The 24,219-nt window shown below is 42.8% G+C and overlaps 2 protein-coding genes across 7 annotated transcripts; both read left to right on the top strand.

The window, feature by feature from the left end:
* The first annotated feature begins 1,127 nt into the window (after window positions 1-1,127).
* On the top strand, window positions 1,128-5,245 carry angel2 (angel homolog 2 (Drosophila)). Of its 4 annotated transcripts, none has more exons than XM_027138035.2 (10): window positions 1,133-1,557; window positions 1,649-2,052; window positions 2,134-2,342; window positions 2,460-2,529; window positions 2,824-3,245; window positions 3,357-3,465; window positions 3,697-3,724; window positions 3,818-3,984; window positions 4,746-4,929; window positions 5,014-5,245. In XM_027138035.2, the coding sequence occupies exons 2-9, from the start codon at window positions 1,656-1,658 to the stop codon at window positions 4,895-4,897; spliced, it is 1,554 nt and encodes a 517-aa protein (XP_026993836.1). In that variant the 5' UTR covers window positions 1,133-1,557; window positions 1,649-1,655; the 3' UTR covers window positions 4,898-4,929; window positions 5,014-5,245. The 4 variants fall into 4 exon arrangements, with proteins under 4 accessions (XP_026993837.1, XP_047674235.1, XP_026993836.1 ...); XM_027138033.2 differs by having other exon boundaries at window positions 1,134-1,388; XM_027138036.2 differs by lacking the exons at window positions 4,746-4,929; window positions 5,014-5,245 and having other exon boundaries at window positions 1,128-1,388; window positions 3,357-3,490; window positions 3,818-3,938.
* Window positions 5,246-7,392: 2,147 nt separating this feature from the next.
* ehd3 (EH-domain containing 3) lies at window positions 7,393-19,954 on the top strand. Of its 3 annotated transcripts, none has more exons than XM_047818280.1 (7): window positions 7,393-7,499; window positions 8,146-8,426; window positions 10,962-11,138; window positions 12,778-12,875; window positions 15,928-16,340; window positions 17,349-17,513; window positions 18,430-19,954. In XM_047818280.1, the coding sequence occupies exons 2-7, from the start codon at window positions 8,200-8,202 to the stop codon at window positions 18,955-18,957; spliced, it is 1,608 nt and encodes a 535-aa protein (XP_047674236.1). In that variant the 5' UTR covers window positions 7,393-7,499; window positions 8,146-8,199; the 3' UTR covers window positions 18,958-19,954. The 3 variants fall into 3 exon arrangements, with proteins under 3 accessions (XP_047674236.1, XP_026993825.1, XP_047674237.1); XM_027138024.2 differs by lacking the exon at window positions 7,393-7,499 and adding an exon at window positions 7,506-7,724; XM_047818281.1 differs by lacking the exon at window positions 7,393-7,499 and adding an exon at window positions 8,046-8,063.
* Window positions 19,955-24,219: the final 4,265 nt, after the last annotated feature.

The raw sequence follows: 24,219 nt of genomic DNA, 5'->3' as shown, positions 1-24,219 counted from the left end.
TCATGTTAGTCTATGCTTTAGGGTCTGTTGTCTCTAAGCAGAGGAAATAACTACTTTTGTGCTGGAAAACAAAATATGTTTATTTTGTTATTGTATCTCAGAATGGATTTCACATATACAGTATGTATTATAATTGAGTCTACATTTAACTAAATATATTTGGATTTCATAATTTACGTATTGCATCCAGTCTATGATGTGTACAATGAAGTGAGTTATAGGTATAAAAAATACACCCAGCTTTAGTTTGATCTCAGTAATACACCAAATACTTACTCAACAATATTTTATTAGGTATATTTAAGTATCATTTTCTTTTCTCTGAAAATCAAGTACATAGTCAGGCTGAATTTTTTTTAAGTAGTCTTACAGTCTATACATAAAACTAATGACAGAAACAGAGATCATGGAACTGCTGCCCTAATCTCTCTCTCTCTCTGTGTTTTATGTATATGAACATGAGTGAGTGTGTATGTACATAGGTGTGTGCATGTGGGTGTATGTATATGAGTGAGTGTGTGTACATACGTGTGTGTGTGTGTGTGTGTATGTATGTATATGAGTGTGTGTGAGAGAGTGTGTGTGTATATGAGTGTGTGTGAGAGAGAGTGTATGTGTGTGTATATGAGTGTGTGAGAGAGAGTGAACTGTATGTGTGTACATTTACATTTACAGCACTGGGCAGACGCCCTTCTCCAGAGCGACATACATAAGTGCTTAAATCTCTATCATTGGATACATTAATGCTGGCTCACTAGGTTACATACTTAAGATAACATGAGTTTAAAACATTGTTCAAGTTGCAATGAAGATTTTTTTTTATTTTTTATAAATGCATGCATGTGAGTGTGTGTGAGTGAGTGTGTATATGAGTGTGTGTGTGTGTGAGAGAGAGAGTGTGTGTGTGTGAGTGTGTGTGAGAGAGAGAGAGAGAGAGAGAGAGAGAGTGTGAGTGTGAGTGTGTGTGTGTGTGTGTGTGTGAGAGTGTGAGTGTGAGAGAGAGTGTGAGTGTGTGTATGAGTGTGAGTGAGTGTGTGTGTGTGTGTGTGTGTGTGTGTGTGTGTGTGTGTGTGCGTGTGTGTGTGCGTGTGAGTGAGTGTGAGTGAGTGAGTGTGTGTGTGTGTGTGTGTGTGTGTGTGTGTGTGTGTGTGTGTGTGTCCCCGTCCGTCCGTCCGTCCGTCCGTTCCACTCGAGCCTCCGTCGTGACGTCATTTACAAGGGACTCGCTAACATCTTGCTTTATTTGTCCGATTAGCCGGGGTCTCCGTTACACGTTCAATTTGACTTTATTCCCCTTATATACTAGGAGACACCGTTAGCTTATGCTAAGTAGTTTTTATGTATCGACACCCGAGTTTAAAATATGGCAGTCCAACAAGAAGCCCGAAGTAAGCCATATTAGCCAGCTAAGCTACCTTCTAGCTAACAACACGATAGCTTGCTAACACCGCTTGCGCTTGTTGCTGCTGTTGTTGCTGCCTACTTTCGAGTCAAGTTTTTCTTGTGGCTGTAACGTAATCCAGCAATTCAAGACAAAGTTGCCGAGTTGTCAGTTAGGCAAGCTTCATGTGTGTTTAATTGTGTAAACGCTGTGTTAAAACGCTTTAGATACGTGACTAGCTGAAGTGAATCTCTTCTGTGTTAACAGTAACCCCATGTTTGTCCGACCCCTGAGTGCATTGGGCTCTGCTCCAGCTGCTGCTGCTGTTTGGAGACAGTGGTACTGGAGAAGTACATCTCCATTCATCACCACCAGAAACCCCTTCACTTCCCCCAGACCTTTCTGTCCCTTCCCCTGGACTGAGCTGCCCAGCACTGATCACCAAAGACACCTCCATCTCTCAGCTGGTCTGATGAAACACCCAGATTCAGAGCCTCCTGCTAAAAGGAGAAGGAGTTTGGAGTACGAGCACACAGGTGAAGACGTGCAGCACGGCTCTAAACGCCCAGCTTCACGAGAGAGAAGAGAGTCCGTTCCTCCTGCATGGCTGCATGACGTTCCTGATGTTCTGCGTCCTCCGAGGGAAAATTCACCAAGCCTCGTTAAATCAGGTGACGACGCAGCACAGCGTCTGCTATAGTCCAATGCACCACTGTGCACTCTATCGTTAATGTTAATGAATTTTCTTACAGAGTTAAAGAGGCAGTGGGAGGACCTTACCGAAAGCCGTGTAAGCAGAAGCGACGGTCCCTTCGATTTCTCCGTGATGTCCTACAATATTCTTTCTCAAGAACTGCTTCTCAGCAATCCTTACCTTTATAAACACTGTCACCCTCATGTGTTGGGGTGGCGTCATCGGTTCTCCAAAATCATACAGGAGCTGGAGCAGCACGCTGCAGATGTGAGGGAGTTCCTGAGCTGCACTTTTTCATAGAATGATTATGAGCATGAGTCGTTTTATTAACCCCGACTGTGTGTTTTGTGTGGTTAAGCGTTTCAAATGCATTTGTCTCCATAGATAATGTGTCTGCAGGAGGTACAAGAGGATCATTATCAGAAGCAGATCAAACCCAGTTTAGAACATTTAGGTACGTAATATTTAAACTTTTCATAACTGGAGTAATCAATGTGGCTCAGGTGTTTAATGCTGTACTTGATTTAAAGGTGAGATTAATTTTATTACCCAAATGGTTGTGAGTTTGACGTTTGTATGAATCTCTCTCATGTTCATGAAGTTCCGCTTGCAGGCTCTGTGGTGGCTTATGGATATTTTAGTAAATAATTGACAGAATGCATATCCAAACATAAAGCATTTTTGAAACAGGAAGTCTGTGAGTAAAGGTGTAACTGTGAGCTTGCATTCTTTCCCTCTTTCCTTACAGGCTACCACTGTGAGTACAAACGCCGGACTGGCCGCAAGCTGGACGGCTGCATGGTAGCTTTCAAAAAGTCTCGCTTCACACTCTCCTCTTCTCAACCTGTGGAGTTTTTCCGACATGGAATCCCCATCCTGGACCGGGATAACGTGGGACTGATTCTGGTACTTAAACCCGTCGACACATCACAGTCAGAACACAAAGTCTGCGTGGTCACCACTCACCTTCTGTACAACCCGCGTCGTGGTGACATCAAGCTGGCACAGCTGGCACTGCTGCTGGCCGAGACCAATCGCATAGCACGGCAGGAGGACGGCACGACCTGCCCAATACTGCTGTGTGGTGACTTTAACTCGGTGCCTGCAAGTCCTCTCTACACCTTCATCACAGACAGTAAGCTGCAGTATGCAGGCATTCCCATCGGGAAGGTGAGAGCCTTCTCTATACACTATTCTCTCTCTCTCACTAGCTCTCTTGCTCTCTCTCACACACACACACACACACACACACACACGTTTCATTTCTACATCCTGTTGCAGGTATCAGGACAGGAAGAAAGCCCTCGAGGACAGCGAATCCTCACCTCACCCTTGTGGCCCTCTAGCCTCGGGATCTCCCACATGTGCCAGTATGAAGGCCAAGCTAAGGGTGTGACCTCTCCCTTATTACTGAGGCAGTGCCATTACTTATTCTCTCATCACAATGTACTGCTGTGTTCAGTCCAAAAACCCATGATTTATATTCTTATTCATACGCATAACTCCTTACAAAAGCTTGTGGGGGGAAAAACATAAACGTACTGATTTTCTTTCATGATGTGGTTGATTTGTGCTAATATACCTCTGCTATAATAAACTGGACTTGTTTTATCCACTACAGATCCCGATGCGAAGAAACCAAAAAAAAGGTAAGATACCATATCAATCTGATCCTGTACTGTTTTACAGCTTTGTTTATCCGAAAGTGTAGCGAATGATTTCCTCTCTTTACCTTTTATCAGCAAGAACAAATCCAGCATCGAACACGTTCTTAAGCTGACCTCGGTGTACTCTCACTACCTGAAAGAGAGCGGCCATCGAGAAATCACCACCTGCCACTCACGCACAGCCATTACTGTCGATTACATCTTCTATTCGCCAGCACAGAGGGACGAGTCCAGCTCGATGGGTGAGAGCTGTGTGTGTGTCTTTTTTTTTCAGTTTTTATTAGAAGACTCAATATATGTCATGTGGTGCGACTGTATTATGTCTTGTGGTGCGACGGACATATTATTAGCTTTTAAAACTAAAGAGTTTTTAATGAGTTTTGCATTACTAACCAAAACCCCAAAGCATTTCAGTTTGAAATGTCATCTGGAGCGACCACGAAGAAATGGACACATAAGAAATGCATACATGCTTTTCTACAGATGTTCCTCACTTGTAGGAAATGCATACATGCTTTTCTACAGATGTTCCTCACTTGTAGGAAATGCATACATGCTTTTCTACAGATGTTCCTCACTTGTAGTACTTTTAATAATCATATTAAAGAAATATTTTACACAGAGTGTAAAACATTGCACGGCTGCACCGCATGACAGTTCTTAAGGATGTGGGATAAGTCATTTTTATGAACCACGTTGTCTGGTAAACTGACCCAACTGCATGTTTTTATATAAATATATACGTTTACACACTGCATGTCACAGCCAGTCTTAACAACTAGAATATAAATATATTTTATAGCTACATTTATATTTTAAAATATGTCCATGAGTTTGTATCTTTATTATTATGACTTCATATTTTTGCTCCAGATATAATAGATTATTTCTTCCGTGGTTGTAAGCTACTGTATTGTATCAAAAGCACATTAAGTAAACAAACTTGAAATGCTCTGATTTCCTGGACTCCAGTTAAACCACAAAGCTATATCTTTGTTCCCAGAATGCAGTGCTGCACCACAGCGAGGCCTGCAGCTGTTGTCCAGGCTGGCCCTGGTCAGCGAGGCCGAGCTGAAGGAAGTGAACGGTCTGCCCAATCAGCACCACTCGTCCGATCACCTCCCTCTCGTCGCCCGCTTCCGCCTGCACTCCTGAGCCTCAAGGCTTCACGATGCCGCGTCACAAACGTATGACTGATTTCACCATTTTACACAAAAACCTAAAGGTGGTTGTTCATGTTTAATGATAATCAGATCTTTTGTGAACTTTAGGTGCATGTTGCAGACAGGAGACAAACTACACGAACAGGTTCTATGCCAGTCACTTCATCTCGCAGTCAGAACACGTTCGCTTCTGATTTTTACCACCGACACGGACGAGTAAGTGATGAGCGACGACGGAAACACAACTGTACTTTTGTTATTACCGGAATTTCTTTTAAATTTTCCCATTTATTAATATCTGATTTTATTAAAGATTACTTGATAATTTATTAAACATGAATTATAAGCTGGTTTCTTATCTACGACGTACTCTAAGGGTAAAGACATGTTACGGGTATTTTAATTCTTTAATAAATGAATCCTAGACAAACGTGAACAAAATAAAAGGGACCTCGCAGCAGGTCTTCAGCGTATGAGAAACTTTCAAGTTTCACCTCCTTCGAAGAATAACTTCTGTCTCCTGGCTTTCATGCCCCAGAACCTGGAAATTAAAGTAATGACCAATTGATGTCTAAAAACAGATCTGTTTACCAGATAGTTGTTCTAAATTCCACTTGACATATCTATGCAAAAAAATTAACTGATTTTAAGTTGAATAAATCATATATCAATTGGAGCCAAGATCTTGGATCTTGACTCAAGTCTATTAAATCCCAGCTTTACCAGTAATGGTAATAGAGCTTCAGGAGATCTGACCAGATCGGTGCTGATGAACTGAAGTGTGTAATAGAGTGTGTGTGAAGAACGTGTGAGACTTTTCTACAGGTGTGTATCTGTGATAATAAACGATAACTAGAATACAACTTAATCCATTTCATAGAGTAAGAAAATGACAGGATTTAATAACTATAGATTTTCAATTCATCTTTAAAGACCTGTTCTACACACACGTCATTTCCATTTTAATGTATTTGTACCATAATGTAAATGTATTACATGGAAACAAACAAAAACATCAGAGCAATACCAATAAAATGGCATTTTTAGTCTTGTACACAATGTGGAATTAATCATACGAGTGTCTGAGATGTCAGGATGCAGCTAAAGGATCATACTGCTTTTTAAATGTTTAATCATCTGTTCATCCTTTTGTTCCATATCAACATTACGGTGCAGCTGTGTTACCTTTTAAATCTCCAGGAATCAGTGTGTTTTATTAATGGTTCTCGTGTGTTGTGAGATTTGATGGGTTCCTTTCCACACGGCTCAGAAACATCAGCAGTTTAAAATGATCAGTTATAAATCTTCATCTTATAAATAGAATTATTTTCCTGGATGCAATTTTTTTTTAAACCAGACAGGACACAGTTATAGAAGAGTACCAATTTATGGATGGTTCCTTCTGAGTCTGGTTCCTCTCATGGTTTCTTTTTCACCATCACACCATGGTGTGCTCATTAGTCAATTGAAATATTTCTCTAAAGGTGCTTTGTGACATCATCTGTTGTTAAAAATGCTATATGAATAAAATGAACTAAAAAAAAAAGTCATTCGGGTTTGTGTTACTAATATATCCATGTGCTATATTGCATCACACCACTAGATTGCAGCATCAGGCTAAACCTGCACCTTAATCCTGTTCCACATAACAGATAATCGTTTATTAAAACAGTTCAGTTTTGACGTTTGGTTGATGTTTGGTCTGTCTGTGGTGCCGTAGTACATTCTAGCACACATTAATGTTAGAGTTTATACAGCCAACAGTTTCACACAGGTGTTCCATCTGTTATAATAAACTCCACTCTGCTCTTCTGTGAAGGCTTTTCCACTAGATGTTCTATCATGACTGGGTTTGTGAGATCAGACTCTGATGTTTGGATGGTAAGGAGACTCCAGTTCCAGTTCATCCCAAAAGTGTTCAGTGGGGTCGAGTCAGAGTCAGGGCTCTGTGCAGGACACTCAAATTTACAACCTTTACCTCCATGCCATGTCTTCATGGAGCTGCACAAGGACATTGTCATGATGGCCATGTGGTAGCCTAGTGGTTAAGCTGTTGGGCTGCCAATCAGAAGGTTGTGAGTTCAAGCCCAGGTTCACCAAGCTGCTACTGTTGGGCCCCTGAGCAACACCCTTAACCTTCAATTACTCAGTTGTAGAAAAATAAATAAATAAGATGCTCTGGAAAAGGTTTTGTGCTGAATAATAAATAATGGAGCAGGTTTGTAGTTTCATTGAATTTCTACACAATCAGTTTGGTGCAGATTCACAAATGAGTGTGATGCTCTGGGGTGCACATATTTTTTTAATTGTTGGAAAGTAATAATTTGGACATTGTGCTGCCTGGTAGATTTTTGTTGTCTCTGTGACACATTTGAACATTTTTACTCTGCAAAACGCTGTAGGTGTAAACGCACGTTGTACAGATCTCACCCACATCCCGACCAATCCTGCTTTTTTTTTTATTCCCACTGCACATCCGTATAAAACCCGCCTCCTGTGCTGGGATTGGCTTTCATTTCTACTCCTACTCAAGTCGCCCTCTGATTAGACAGTTCACCTGCCTGAGGGATGACCTGCGCCGGGCCGACGACACAGTAAGGCGTTTTCTCTCGTGTAGCTGTTTTGCAGCTCAGATCATTGAGGGCTTTCAGTCTGCAGCTCAGAGGAACCGCTTGTTTCTACAGATTCCTCTCTGGTCCTGTTGTAAACCTCTTTTTCTCTGATGGCTTTCTAAGATCTTGGGCTCCATCCTGAAGCTGACGATAAGGAATTGTTTTGTAAACAGAGGCGCGCGCACCGGAGAGAGAACGTTATTAACGGTATTAACGTTACGGTGCAGCTGTTACCTTTTAAATCTCCAGGAATCACTGTGTTTTATTATCGGTTCTTGTGGCAGAGGGTAACGTGTGTTTGTGTGTGTGTGTGTGTGTGTGTGTGTGTGTGTGTGTGTGTGTGTGTGTGAGAGAGTGTGTGTGTGTGTGTGTGTGTGTGTGTGTGTGTGTGTGTGTGTGTGTGAGAGAGTGTGTGTGTGTGTGTGTGTGTGTGTGTGTGTGTGTGTGTGTGTGTGTGTGTGAGAGAGAGAGTGTGTGTGTGTGTGTGTGTGTTGTGCCACGCTTGGCCTCTAAAAGACAGAGAGAGAAAGAGAGAGAAGGAGAGAGGTGAAGCTGGAACCAAATTCAATGTGTGTGTAAACGCACTTGGTCAATAAAATTGATTCTGATTCTGATTCTGATTCTTAAGTGAAGTGAAGTGACGTGAAGTAAAGTAAAGTGAAGTGAAGTGACGTGCAGCACCATGTTCAGCTGGCTCGGAACAGATGACAGGAGAAAACGGGATCCTGAGGTGTTTCACACTGTCGGTGAAGGACTCAAGAAGCTTTACAAAACCAAACTGCTGCCTTTAGAGGAACATTATAAATTCCATGAGTTTCACTCACCAGCGCTGGAGGATGCAGACTTCGACAACAAGCCCATGGTGCTGCTGGTGGGTCAGTACTCCACCGGGAAGACCAGCTTCATACGGTAGGACCCACAGGACACAATGCTGACTCACACTGCTCTATATCTGATGATGATGCTGATTTATGATTGTGATGATGATGATGATGATGATAATGATGATAGTTATTATTACATCGAGGCTCTGCCCCAGAGACATATAGTCGACAATGCAATGTGGAAATAATAATATAAATAAATGAAATAAAAATCAATCTATAATTTGTTTATTATCTCAATAATTTAACGACAATGACAAAAATAAATGAGCAGGTAACCTCATCTTTCTAAAGCGAGGTGGAACCTTGCTGAGATTTACAGAAATGACACAGAATAATATTTAATTTTTTACTGACATTGAAAAAAGCTGTTTTTAAATACACAGGTACACACAGGACTTAATTTATGACATCATACTGAATGAATATATTTTAAAGTCATTATATAATGTGGAGCTTTAAACCTAGAATACATGCGGAATAAAAATATCAGCATTTTAAAAGCTGGTTCATAATTCTAATCCGTTTCAATGTGTAGGTGAGCTGAAATGAAACAGCGTCAGAGTACTGAAGGTGTAGAAATCTACACATGGGAATGTTTAGTGTTGTTTTGTGTATAATTTGGTTCCTATGTCATGAACACAGTTACAGAGCAGTAAATTCAGCTCTGAGGGATTTTTGTATGGATGATGAAGATACCTGGGTGTGTGATGTGTGATGATCTCCAGCATGTTTCACATCTCTAAGATTCAACAATGTTTAGACGTCTTATTTTATAACACTTCATATTCAGTTCATCTTTTAATGAACAAAGTAGTGTTTTATTTCTATTAAATAATATGTTAATTTCATTTTTTATAAGTATCTGAAATGGTCAAATCAGCTGAGCACTACAAACATTTTAAATAATGTGTGTGCCTGCCTATGTGTGTGTGCCTGTGTCTGTGTGTCTGTGTGTGTGTCTGTGTGTATGTGTGTGTCTGTGTGTATGTGTGTGTGCCTGTATGTGCGCCTGTGTGTGTCTGTGCCTGTGTGAGCGCCTGTGTGCGCGCCTGTGTGTGCGCCTGTGTGTGCGCGCCTGTGCCTGTGTGTGCCTATGTGTATGTGCCTGCGCCTGTGTGTGTGCCTGTGTGTGCGCCTGTGTGTGCGCGCCTGTGCCTGTGTGTGCCTATGTGTATGTGCCTGCGCCTGTGTGTGCGCCTGTGTGTGCGCCTGTGTGTGCGCCTGTGTGTGCGCCTGTGTGTGCGTGCCTGTGTGTGTTTGTGTACATGTATGTGTGTGTGCCTGTGTGTACATGTTTGTGTATGTGTGTGTGTGTGTGTGTACGTGTGTCTGTACATGTTTGTGTGTGTGTGAGCACTTCAATGAGAAGATTCAGCTACATAACTAATGATCCACATACATACTGTACATCTTCAGCGGCCGGTGGTGCAGCAGAGACGCCCTGTCACACACAGCTCAGAGTCACACTCACACCTCATCGATATTCACAACAACAAACAACTCCGATATAAAGAGAGAAGAGGAGATGAAAGGAGAGCAAGTCCAAATTCTCCATGTTCCAGTTAAACGGATCGTGTCCTGACCACACATCATTCACGCACTTTAGCAGAAAAGCTGAAAGTGAAAAGTATCTCTAGGCTACAGGAGAAGCTCCACATGACTCTGGCATTCCTATGGTTACACGTCTCTAATAACCTCCAGAATGTCTGGCAGTAAAACTAAAGTGACAGTGCAGGCCTCGGGGTAGATCCCCAAAGCCAGAACACCACCACCTTCTGATCTGCTGTAGCTGCTGTTATTGATGAACAAAACACATTCTCTCACTAAAGTGCTACATAAAATAAACAAATCTATGATTATCACCAAAGAGGCAGCTTTTAAAAGTGGTACTTTAACCTACTGGGACAGAGGTTTTCCTCAGGGTGATTTCACACTCTTACTAGGTAAGGGGACGTCATGATGAAATACGACTCTGTTACATCACTCGAGTTCAGTGAGGTCAGTCTTCAGCTCCACGTAATGACGTTACTCATGAAAACTGTAGATTGTGTAAATAAAAGATGACCAACATTAGGCATGAACAAGATTTCAGTCTCTGAGTCTTAAACTTCTACACTGTCACATGCAATAGCTGGCTAGTTAACTCAAGCTTATTCCTGAGCGCATTAGTGAACACACTATCCATTATCCACTAGGGGGCAGAAACTGGAAACGTAAATAAGTCATACATTTTCTGCAGAATGAAGGGAGAAAAAGCTGGTGATCAATGCTGTGTTAAACCACTGATTCTGTAGCTTTTAGAGGTTAATGTCAGCCAGATAGAGCAGACAGACACAAGCCAGTCAGAGAGCCACACTTGCCTCTAAACCTGACACAAATACACCAGAGTAGAAACATTTGTGTGTGTTCTTAAGCCAGGATTCCAGTGATCACACAGATGTATTCAAACACAGGAGAGTCCATTGGTGCTGATCTAATAGTCTGACATGATGCTTGGTTGCTCTTCAGTGAGGATTGTACCTAAATCCTGTAAAACTTTTTGTTCGTCTCACTGTAGATACCTTCTGGAACAGGATTTTCCAGGCATGAGGATTGGTCCAGAGCCCACCACAGACTCGTTTATTGCTGTGATGCACGGGGACATCGAAGGCCAGATACCAGGAAACGCCCTGGTCGTGGATCCAAAGAAGCCGTTTCGTAAGCTTAATGCTTTTGGGAATGCGTTCCTCAACAGGTCAGTGTGAATATAATCAACCCAGAATGATATATCTGTGTAATAACATTTAGCATAAAAAAAGAATGTTTATATACAAAAAACTAGACTTTGGAGTTGTGTGACTTTTGAGGAACCTCCATAGCATCATTCATCTGCCAAATGACTTGGATCCAACAAAATGTGAGCCAAAGTTACAGTTCGTGTAGCTTTTGTGTCTTCAGCTCTGGATGATCTCATGGTAGACACCTGACTCAGTTAGTCACTTGTTACGCCGCTCTCTTCCTCTTCTGGTTACCGCTCCATGCTCGGTGGTCTTCCAGGGCTTCTCTCTCACGTGTTCTCTCTCACCTTCTATTGCTATGTCTAGAAACAAGAGACACAAAACTTAAACTGTTGAGAAAGTGGAGAATGTGTGGAGCAGAGTATTATCTCATAGTGATGAAGATGATGATGATGATGAGACACTTTTAGTGACAAGACAATCTTCTGTTTTTTAAAAGAACATCTCTAAAGATGTGTTTGACCGCTGATTATTTTTGCAGGTGCCGTCGCTCAGTGAGTCGTACTCTCTCTGTCAGTGTTAAGTGTGCCTCAGTGTTTAGTTGGTCGTGCTGAAAAAAACCCCCAGTCCAACAGAAGACTCAGAGAGCATGAAGCGGGATCACACGTGTTCTGAAAAACATGATGAAATTTAAGCTCTTGACCTTTTGTATTGCTCTGAAAGCAGCTGGACTGAGTCAGATTGCAAATGATTTAAAGACACTTTTAAGATGAACTGTTTGAGTCATTTATGTAGTCGCAGTGGCTTTCGGTTATATTTATAGACACGTGCACGGTGTCTGACTCTGAAAATAGCAACAGACTTACTAAAGAGCTGTGGGAACACGGAGGAGTTGTAGGGAATATGGTAAGGAGTATGGAGGAGTTGTAGGGAATATGGTAAGGAGTATGGAGGAGTTGTAGGGAATATGGTAAGGAGTATGGAGGAGTTGTAGGGAATATGGTAAGGAGTATGGAGGAGTTGTAGGGAATATGGTAAGGAGTATGGAGGAGTTGTAGGGAATATGGTAAGGAGTATGGAGGAGTTGTAGGGAATATGGTAAGGAGTATGGAGGAGTTGTAGGGAACATGGTGGGGTTGTAGGGAACATGGTGGGGTTGTAAGGAAAACGGTGGGGTTGTAGGGAACACGGTGGGGTTGTAAGGAAAACGGTGGGGTTGTAGGAATACGATCATGAAAACAGAGGAGTTTTAGGGAATAAAGTAAGGAATGTGGTGGAGCTGTAAGGAATAATGTGGAGTTGGAGGAAATATAATAAGGAATTCCGAAGAGTTGTAGGGAATACGGTAAGGAATTCAGAGGAGTTGCAGGTAATACAGTGGATTTGTAGGAATACGGTAAGGAATATGTTGGAGTTGTAGGAATACAGTATGAAATACAAAGGAGTTGTAGATTGGATAATTTGAGGGCCTTGTTTAAAGGTTTAAACTATATTAGTATTAACATGAGATTAGCCTGAAAACTACTTTTCATCTGTCACTGTTAGGTTATCTACTCACTCATCTACTACCAAGTCCAGGGAAAGTGAAATATGATTAAAATGGTTATTAGTTTATGTCTTCTTATTGTGTGTGTGTGTGTGTGTGTGTATGTGTAGGTTTGTGTGTGCGCAGCTCCCCAACCCTGTTCTGGAGAGCATCAGCGTGATCGACACTCCTGGAATCCTGTCTGGAGAAAAACAGAGAATTAGCAGAGGTAACACACACTCACATTTAAATGGGTCTTTTTTTAACAGGTCAGAAAATGAGATGGGAAGGCTGGACATTTCGAAGAAGCACATTTCTTTCTTTCTCTCTTTCTCTCTTTCTGTATTTTTTTCCCCCTAACAATATTTTCTTCTCAGTGAACCACAGTGTGTTAGCATGTTAGCTAAAACCCACAGATTAAAAGATATTACATGATTATTACTAACGAAGTAAAAGCTGTTGATTTGACTCGATACTCTCTTTCTCTGTGAGCTGACAGTAAAATAAGGTGCAGTCATGTTGTTTTGCGAGCTGCTGTGAGCACTCCTGTGGGTTTGGAGTGAAGCGTGAGGATTTGATAGTAAAAGCAGACTTCTGTTGCTGCTTCAGAACAGGAAATCATTTCCATTTGCATCAAAAGCTTCTATACCATGACATGAAAGAAAACCTCCACAGAAGTGTTTTAAGGTCCGTTTGCTGTTCTTCTTTATGGTTTCCACACACACACACACACACACACACACACACACACACACACACACAGACACACGCACACACACACAGACACGCACACACAGACACGCACACACAGACACGCACACACAGACACGCACACACAGACACGCACACAGACACACACAGACCCAGACACACACATACACCCACACACACACACACACACACACACACATACACACAGACACACACACAGACACACACACAGACACACACACAGACACACACACAGACACACACACAGACACACACACAGACACACACACAGACACACACACAGACGCACACACAGACGCACACACAGACCCAGGCACACAGACACACACACACACCCACACACACAGACACACACCCACACACACACCCACACACACACACACACCCACACACACACACACCCACACACACACACACAGACACACACAGACACACACACACACACACACAGACACACACACACACACACAGACACACACACACACACAGACACACACACACACACACACACACACCCAGACGCACACACAGACCCAGGCACACACACAGACACACACACCCACACACACACACACACACACACACACACACACACACACACACACACACACACACACACAATGAGTCGAAACTTTCTCATTCACAGCTGAGTGTGAGGGTCATATTTAGCAGCACCTAATCACACTTGGCTTTTCTGTTCATGTCACTGCTCACTGTGAAATATTTCCACATAAGCACCAAAGGGAAGACTTATCCCTTACACGGTAAAGATAAAAGACAGCTGTATGAACTCAGAAGCCTGTCATCAAAAAAAATGGAGATTTCAGAGTCATTCGTTCAACACATAGGGACGAGTCACACTGACGCAATTCCTCTTTCTCTGCTCTCTGTTGTTTTATGCTCATTGAACTCAATGCATCTTTCTGTATTTTATTTTTGTTTTTTTCTCTTTCCCGCTGTCCACAGAGGCAACAGAAGATGTGTGTGGTTATAGCTGCCTGCGTAAATGTCCATACGGAGGTATTGTAGATGGAGTGTTAACAGCCTCGGCTTACCAACATGCTGCCTTGTCGTCCCTGACAGGCCACGAAATGACAGCCTGAAATTAACCCAGAAATCTCTGTCTGCCTCAGTGCCAAGCTTCTTTCTCACTTTTACTTCACATGTTTCTACAGTTTTCGCTATATGCTGGTGAAGGAGAGATTTTAATCATTAAAACAATTAGTAATTGTCATGCTTTTCTGGGTGACACCAGAGAGTGGGATTATACACATTAGAGAGTGGGATTCTAAATCGTTATAAACACTGAGAGTGGAATTCTAAATCGTTATAAACACTGAGAAATCGTTATAAACACTGAGAGTGGGATTCTAAATCGTTATAAACACTGAGAAATCGTTATAAACACTGAGAGCGGGATTCTAAATCGTTATAAACACTGAGAGTGGGATTATAGATCATTTAAAGTGATCATAAAAGTCATAATCATTAAAGAGTTGAAGTTTGCTCAGGTACTGTGGTGTGAGACCAAAAAGTGTCAGAAATATTTACTTAAAGATATTTTGTGGAGAGCATAAAATCGTCTCTTTTCCTGTTCTCTAAGTTGCGTGGGCGGGGCTAAAAACTACAGCAAACAGCCACTGAAACATATTGATTTCAATTTAGACCACAGAAGATTTTCACACACCCACTACATCTCTCTCTCTCTCTCTCTCTCTCTCACACACACACACACACACACACACACACACACACACACACACACACACACACACACACACACACACACACACACTAGTGTTACACGCAGTACTGTGCTTGATTCCAGGCACCATGGGATTTTACTGTGGAAAACATGGATGTTCCTTCCATATTCCACGTCTCTGATTTGATTTATTAACACACTAATCATTCAGCAAAACAATGTTGAGAAAACTCTGGCTTTTCTCTGTTCTTTTTTGTCTAATTATTTGCTTTGCTGGTGTGTGTGTGTGTGTGTGTGTGTGTGAGAGAGAGAGAGAGAGAGAGAGAGAGAGAGAGAGAGCTGTAGTGAGTGTGTGAAAATCTTCTGTGGTCAGGATTTTACAGGAGAGACTGGTGCTGAGTCATGCAGCCTGACATCAGCTCTATACGTATAAGACATCAGCAGTATGAACCCTCAGATAAAGGCTTGTACTGTACACCAGAGACCTTTTGAAGATGTTAGGATGGTGTACATTAGATTTGTTCTTCTATAGTATGGGGTGGGACTAAGATAATATCTGCAGCTGCTGTAGAAGCTATGAGAAGCTGAAGCTTTGGTCTCCTGGAAGACGTTCCATCATAAAACCCTACAGCCTGAATGCCTTTTAACCAGTCTGTTAGAAGTGCTCCAGCAGCTCTGATGGGATTCACACTCAGACCCATTATACAGAGTCTAATGAGTCCATAACTCTTCCTGCCTTTCAGCTGGCTTACTAGACCGAGTCCATGTCGAAGAATGAAAGCTCTTAGTTATGAAAGTCATGACCCATCGATTTCACACTCTGCTCTTGCGTCTTCTGTTTCAGGCTATGACTTTGCCGCTGTGCTTGAGTGGTTCGCTGAGCGTGTGGACCGCATCATCCTTCTATTCGATGCCCACAAGCTTGACATTTCGGACGAGTTCTCGGAGGTGATAAAGGCCCTGAAGAACCATGAGGACAAGATCCGTGTGGTACTTAACAAGGCGGATCAGATCGAGACTCAGCAGCTGATGCGTGTCTACGGTGCCCTCATGTGGTCGTTGGGGAAGATCGTCAACACGCCCGAGGTGATCCGCGTCTACATCGGCTCCTTCTGGTCACACCCGCTGCTCATCCCTGATAATCGCAAGCTGTTCGAGGCTGAAGAGCAGGACCTGTTCAAGGACATCCAGTCACTGCCACGTAACGCGGCGCTCCGCAAACTCAATGACCTCATCAAGAGGGCCAGACTAGCTAAGGTAAAACTCAGGAAAGCTACTGGACCTTTCCAATCGTTTAAAAAGTTTTGAATACCTAACATTACTTTTGTTTAAAGATGGCTGCCACTGGAGGTGACAGTACTACAGAATACTCTGTTGAACTGACATGTGGCTGCAGATATTAGGGAATAATCAGAGCGGAACTTTGATGATGGTGAAGCTAAATAAAATGTTGAAACACTCACTGAACATGACCTTGCACCATGTCGGCATCAGTCACTGAACCCATTCTACTTTATCCGTCCTCATTTCTGCACCTGACTGAACCTCGCACGTGTCATTTAATCAGTGCCATGGTTCTGTGTGTTTCTACAGAGTGTAGTCTTTATTATAGCTTGGATTTGATGTGCGTGACTGATCTCACTCTCACAGCTAGCTGAAGGATCCTCGACATCTGATCCGTCCCGTCCACTCTGCATTATTAATGTGGTGAAAGGTGAACAGAGAGCCATTGATTTGTCCTCCATCATAGACTACAACTGCTTCTCTGTTCTGTCTGTTGAGGTTTAACAGTCATATGGACGTTAAAGTTTAATCTACACTTGGGTTCTTAACAGAAAAGAGCTGTGTTATTGCACATATTGTGTTTCAGGGTGCTAATGATAAGTGTTTATTTGTTAGTTTTCCATTAAATATGATGAAGTTGCTCAGTGAATAAAATATCAGAAGCTTCATTAGCTCTGTGCTAGGATTAAGTCCGGTTCTGTTGAAAGTGAACCTCAAAGTTAACCTTGAGATTTGAACACAACTTCCCCTGCTGTCATCAGAATATGCCGTCATGTATTTGTTGGCTTGTGGCCAGTGTCACAACCTTTGGAGGATATATTCAGTATCAGCCTCCACCACAAACTGCTCAGGGTCATGTGATGGCTAAACTATAATAGTAATTTATTAGAAAACTGATTATCAAGCACCAGTGTAACCAATTAGATCTGATTCAAAACTTCGCTCTTGTGTAACGGCCTGATTTCTCTGTGATTTTCACAGGTCCATGCTTACATCATCAGTTCTCTGAAGAAAGACATGCCTGCGGTCTTTGGGAAAGAAAACAAAAAGAAAGAGCTGATCAACAGCCTGGGAGAGATTTACAGTCGGATCGAGAAAGAGCATCAAATTTCTCCCGGAGATTTCCCCAATCTTAAAAAAATGCAGGTAAACTTACACAACGTTACAAGCAACACATTGATATATTATCACTTTTAAGCAGATGCCATGTCTGCTGTCGATAAATTTCTTGAAGTTGAAAGTTTCCTCGTCTCAGAAGATTTCAGTTATTTTCAGTTGTTACGTGTTTGTAAAGTTTAAACATTTATAAGTCACAGAAATATACTCACTTTAGTTTACATTTTAGCACCTGTAGAAGAGAAAGGGTTTGATTACAATGTTATATATAACAAAGCTTACAAAGGCTTAAAAATGTATTTAAAACATAAATCCGGCTAAACACAAATGAGCTCTTTGTTCTTCATTTTCTATAAGTTGAATTAAACGTTTGTGTTTTGTTGTATTTTATTGTAGTTAATTAAGAGAACCTCCATCTCGCTCTGATCAAAACTTCCTGACTTGTAAATGCAAACTTCCCAGAAGCACCTGAACACACAGTTAATAAATATGTTTTGGTTTAGTGTGAATTTATTGAGATTAGTGAATGAGTGAATACATTTGATCATCTCTCTTAAACCCGTCGTTAAAGGCAAACCTTCAAAATCCAAATAAACTCAACACAATAGTAACCAGCTGTTTATTTTAAGCAGCCATTTAGTTTGTTTTTCAGTGAAGTTAGAAATTTTTCCATTTTTACTCGTTCAGACATATTTCACATGTTAGATGTAAGGTTTCACCACATGACACAAGTTTTCCCAGACCTCCACACATGAATAGTGTATCTCACTCCTCTGTTCTGAGCGTCTCTGCCTTAACACGTCCATCACACCATGACACACAGCTTGAGCGCCTTTTACAGTGCACGCCAAAATGACAGTGATGTAATATTCTGTTTGTATTGATTTTCCGACCAATTGTAAAACATGAGCTATGTGCAAACGTACATTTTCTGTTCTGTGACCAGGAGCAGCTCCAAGCCCACGACCTGAACAAGTTTCAGCCGCTAAAGGCGAAGCTCCTGGACACAGTGGACGACATGCTGGCACACGACATCGCCCAGCTGATGGTCCTGGTGCGCCAGGAGGAGACGCAGCAGCCTGGGAAGGTTGTAAAGGGCGGAGCTTTTGAGGGCACCATGAATGGGCCGTTTGGTCACGGATACGGCGAAGGTGCCGGCGAGGGAATTGACGAGCTCGAGTGGGTGGTGGCACGTGACAAACCTACATACGACGAGATCTTCTACACGCTCTCGCCTATCAACGGCAAGGTGACTGGCGCAAACGCCAAGAAAGAGATGGTGAAGTCAAAACTGCCCAACACCGTCCTGGGAAAGATCTGGAAGCTGGCCGACATCGACAAGGACGGCATGCTGGATGACGAGGAGTTTGCCCTCGCTAACCATCTCATCAAGGTCAAACTGGAAGGGCACGAGCTTCCCAGCGAGCTTCCATCCCATCTGGTGCCTCCTTCCAAGAGAAAAATCCCAGAGTGATAGACAGCAGGATTTAGGTCATGTTTAGGAAGCTTCATGTCATGGACACTGTATAAAGTAACAATGAACAGAAATAAAATGTTAATGATTAAAGGACTGCTCTGAATTGTGCCCTGCGCTGTGGATTGATGTTATTAAGATAACTATCGTTTCACCTGTCTGTGGTTTTTGGTTAGTTTGTGTGTGTTTAGCGTGTTTTAATTTTAATTTTTTTAAATTTGGGAAAAGAGATCAAAAGTCTCTACACCACACATCCACACGTCTACTGATACTCAGAGCTAAACAAAACAATCGTTACTACAGATTCAGATTAAACTCGCTTTAACAGAACATGCCTTTCATTTCCAGCCACTGTACATCTGTCTCCGAGCAATCACGTCTTAACAACAGAAAATACAACTCAGAACGTCTTAGTCTTAATTCTCCTCGTTCTATATATAACCATCGATATGACACTTTTTACAGTGTGTGTGTGTGTGTTGTGAAGGTGGCGTGATGTTCAACACAAGCCCTTCTTCTAGCCTGACCAACAGACTGTTACTGATGTATGCTGATGTGTCGTGTTAGAACGTTGGTTATTGTATGGATGGACCTGTCGTCATAGCAACCGTCTGGATTAGTCTTCTGTACATGTTAATCCCTGTTCATGATCATTCGAGATGTATTTTAAATGGATTCCTGGTTTAAAGATCACTAACATTCGACTTCATAGTTCTGACAGTTTATGATGAATGTTACTATTTGTGTCATTCCTTTCAATCGAATTGTCCTGTTTTCCTGTGTAGCCTTTAACCTTCTGTAGTTTATTAGATCTGTCGTTGAGTCTGAGTTTATTAATTGTTGGACCTCGGATCGCCGAGTCAGAGAAGAACAGAGATGTTTAAATAAAGGTAAAGCATGCTAACAATCTCTACATCACTAATACAGGCCTGAATAATAAAATAAAGTGCATCGACTTTTATTCATCAGAGTTAATAAACTGCTGTGGTTCAGTTGACGCTGTGGTGTGATTTTTTTGACTTGAATAAGCAACACTGAGGAAAATCCAAGGCTGAAGCTGTTCATGAGACAGTCAGTGCTTCGTCTGTCCTGAATGTCCTCTAAAGCCTTATCTTCTGTTCTACATACGATTGATGGTTTACAGCATTTAACCTCCTCATGCAATCACTGGTTTTAGATAAACATCCAGCTGAAACTTATTGAGGGATTTTAGTACGACATGAAAGAAAAACAATGCAGGGATTTGAATATATAGATATTTACATGCATGGTAGGTTGATTGGCATCTCTGGAAAATTGTCCGTAGTGTGTGATTGCGTGAATGAATGAGAGTGTGTATAAACTTCTCATTCTCTCTGTGTTTGCTTTCAAGGAGCCAAAGTGTTTCCCTGAACATAACAAAGAAAAGAGTACATTGTTGGGACGGCTGAGGTCCTTTACAATCTTCCTGGCTCTGGTCCGGCACTGCGTGCTGTAGATGTCCTGCAGGTCAGGGAGCTCAGTGTTGATGGTACGTTCAGCTGACCGCACCACCCGCTGGAGAGCTCAGCTGTATTGCTACCCGCCAAGATGCTCTCAATCGTGCAAGTGTAGAAAGTCTTTTAGCACCTGAGAGGGTAGTTTGAAGTCCCTTAAGTGTCTCAGATGGCACTGTCGCTGCCAGGCCTTCTTCACTAGGGTGTTGATGTGAAAGGACCAAGACAGGTACTGTGTGATGTGAACACCTAGGTACCGGAAACTGTCCACTCTCTCCACTTAACGGTTGGTATGACCGCTCCTGCTTTGTGCTGAAGTCCACTATCAACTCCTTTGTCTTGCTGACATTCAGGAGAAGATTGTTCTCTTGGCACCATCTCTCCGGGTTTTTAGTCTCCGGTAGGTAGGCCGTCTCGTCGTTGTTGGAGCTCAGGTCCACCACAACAGTGTTGTCAGGACTGGTGAGTGCTGCTGTCTGTTACTCACACATCATGATGTTCTCTTGGCATCATTAAAGCCATGTACAGGAGTCTTTCAGTAAGGAAAATGACATGATAAAACATCACAATATGAATGACTGTAAACTTTAAATAGCATCCTCAAAACCCTTCCTCTTCCTTTTCTTCCTTTTCAGTCTTGTTATCAGCTTGTCATGTCATGACCGTTTCCTGTTTATAATACAACATGTTCCTCTGTTCACGTGAGCTGTCAGTGTGCTCACATCTGACTGATGTACTAAACCCCAGGATGTGATATGCCCAGGGTTTCAACCCTTCCGAAAACACAGACTCTACAGTGTCTCTCTTTTTTTTCCTCTTGTCAACTTTTTTAAAATTATATATCCTGACGTTGGTGTTGATTTTCCCTCGTACAGATTTCGTCAGTTAAGTTCCAGAGAATTCTGGGCTCCTGATGAAAAGCCTGTAGACTCTACAGTCATACATTAAAGTCACTTCATCATCATCATCATCATCTTCATCATATTCATATTGAATTAAAATAAAGCACATCAGCTTTTAATCTCTACAAATTCCATCCACATTGTTGAATGAAACCTAATAAAGATATTAATGCAGTATTTAGTGAACAGACGCAGGACAGACTTCCCTCTGTGGCTTGTATTTATTGGGGATTTTCAGTAAAGAGAACACAGAGAAAGTCTGGTGATTTTCAGTGTTACATGAGAGTCACACTGCTTTTAATGTCTCAGTGGATATAAACATCCTTCTGTATTCACGACACTGTGTAATTGTTGTCTACGGTTTGTGGCGAAACACACTTTATTCCTCCTATAGTGTGGAGATACCAAAGTGTCATCAACCCAAGATTTAAACATTTAGAGATTTAAAATCGAGCTTCACATCATGGCTTGCTGTCGTGAGTTCAAATGAAAAACCTGTCTCAGGACAAACACTCTGTCCTTGAGTCTTCATCCTCAGTGGACCACCAAAGGAAGCCAATGGTTATCACTGCAAACTTCTTTCAGGAAAAGCATTCCTCAGTTTCTGGAGCAGAACATCAGACATTATTAAGTTTTTATTGCCCTTTGTTTTCTACAAGATTCCATATCAATACAGTCATATTTTCATTAGTTTCACCACATGATTTTGAAATTTATTGGAATGTAAGCTAAAGTAAAAACAGCCCACTGGTCATACAGCCAGACCCAGATTACACACACACACACACACACACACACACACACACACACACACACACACACACACACACACACACACACACACACACACACACACACATATATAGACAAAATTCACTGACATAAAAACTGTCAGTTTGTATCTCGACTCAGGATGGGTGTGTTTGACCTTTCCAGAAATATAAAGCCAGGAAACAATGTGAAGTTTTTAAAAAGTCGTATTCCTGCCAGTAACAAACAGTCCGTCTTCCCCCAGGAATATCTTATCACTTCCTTAGGAACTTTCCACACAGTGATGGATATGAGGAAAGGGAAATAATACAGAATTAATAATACAGAAAAGGAACAGCTGTTATCTTGTAAGTTCTTGTCTTGTAAGTAAAGAGATTGATTTGTCATTATAGTGTAGGAAATTGTATAGAGGTGGAAACTCAGCAAGGGTTAACATGAGAAAGGCAGAGAGAGAGAAAGATAAGAGATAAGAGAGAGAATAAAAAAAGGCTGTTTTCGAAACATTGTGTTCCATCTTTAAATTTCTGGATATTTCACACACACACACACACACACACACACACACACACACACACACACACACACACACACACACACACACACACACACACACACACACACACACACACACACACACACACACACACACACACACACACACACACACACACACACACACACACACACACACACACAATATGTTGCAGAGGAGAGAATTGAACCCTCATCTCTGTAGGTATGAAACAAACCACAGTGTCTCCTGTACAAATAAATATTTTTTAATTAATTAGAAAGAAAATGAAAATTAAAACAAGGTCAGTGACGTCGCCCGGTATGGCGCAACCGGGGCCCCACCGTGGAGCCAGGCCCAGGGTTGGGGCTCACATGCGAGCGCCTGGTGGCTGGCTCTTACCCCATGGGGCCCGGCCAGGCTCAGCCTGAAGGAGCGACGTGGGGCCGATTTCCTGTGGGCCCACCACCTGCAGGAGAAACCGTAAGGGGCTGGTGCAATGTGGATTGGGTGGCAGTTGAAGGCGGGAGCCTCTGCGACCCAATCTCCGGACACGGAATCTGACTCTATGGGCTCAGCAGCCATGTGTCGGGGTTCACCCCGGTGAATGAGAGGGTCGTTTCCCTGCGCCTTAGGGTCCGGGAGAGGTCTCTCACTGTTATTTGTGCTTATGGGCCAAATGGCAGTGTAGAGTACCCGACCTTCTTGGCGTCTTTGGGGGGGGTGCTAGAAAGTGCCCCGACCGGGGACTCCGTCGTTCAACTGGGGGACTTCAACGCTCACGTGGGCAGCGACAGTGACATCCTCGGACGGTGGAAGGAGTATTTCGAGGATCTCCTCAACCCCACCAACATGTCTTCCATTGAGGAAGCAGAGGCGGAGGGCTCGGTTGTGGACTTGTCGATCCCCCAAGCTGAGGTCACTGAGGTAGTTGAGAAGCTCCTCGGTGGCAAGGCACCGGGGGTGGATGAGATCCACCCTGAGTACCTTAAGTCTCTGGATGTTGTGGGGCTGTCTTGGTTGACACGCCTATGCAACATCGCCGGTTGGGGACAGTGCCTCTGGACTGGTAGACTGGGGTGGTGGTCCCTCTGTTTAAGAAGGGGGACCGGAGGGTGTCTTCCAACTACAGGGGGATCACACTCCTCAGCCTCCCCGGAAAAGTCTATGCCAGGGTACTGGAGAGGAGAATTCGGCCGATAGTCAAACCTTGGATTCAGGAGGAACAATGCAGGTTTCGTCCTGGTCGTGGAACACTGGACCATCTCTATACCCTCGCCAGGTTGCTGGTGGGTTCATGGGAGTTTGCCCAACCAGTCCACATGTGCTTTGTGTATCTGGAGAAGGCATTTGACTGTGTCCCTCGTGGTGACCTGTGGGGGGTGCTATGGGAGTATGGGGTCCGGGGCCCTCTGCTAAGGGCTGTCCGGTCCCTATATGACCGGAGCAGGAGTTTGGTTCGCATTGCCGGCAGTAAGTCAGACTTGTTCCCGGTGCATGTTGGACTCCGGCAGGGCTGCCCTTTGTCACCGGTCCTGTTCATTATTTATATGGACAGGATTTCTGGGCGCAGTCGGGGGCCGGAGGGAGTCAGGTTTGGGGA

Source organism: Tachysurus fulvidraco, chromosome 9 (genome assembly GCF_022655615.1).
Source record: "Tachysurus fulvidraco isolate hzauxx_2018 chromosome 9, HZAU_PFXX_2.0, whole genome shotgun sequence".
Classification (NCBI taxonomy): Eukaryota; Metazoa; Chordata; class Actinopteri; order Siluriformes; family Bagridae; genus Tachysurus; species Tachysurus fulvidraco.
The sequence above is the reverse complement of the archived record's forward strand: the minus strand, read 5'-3'. Positions and strand labels throughout refer to the sequence as shown.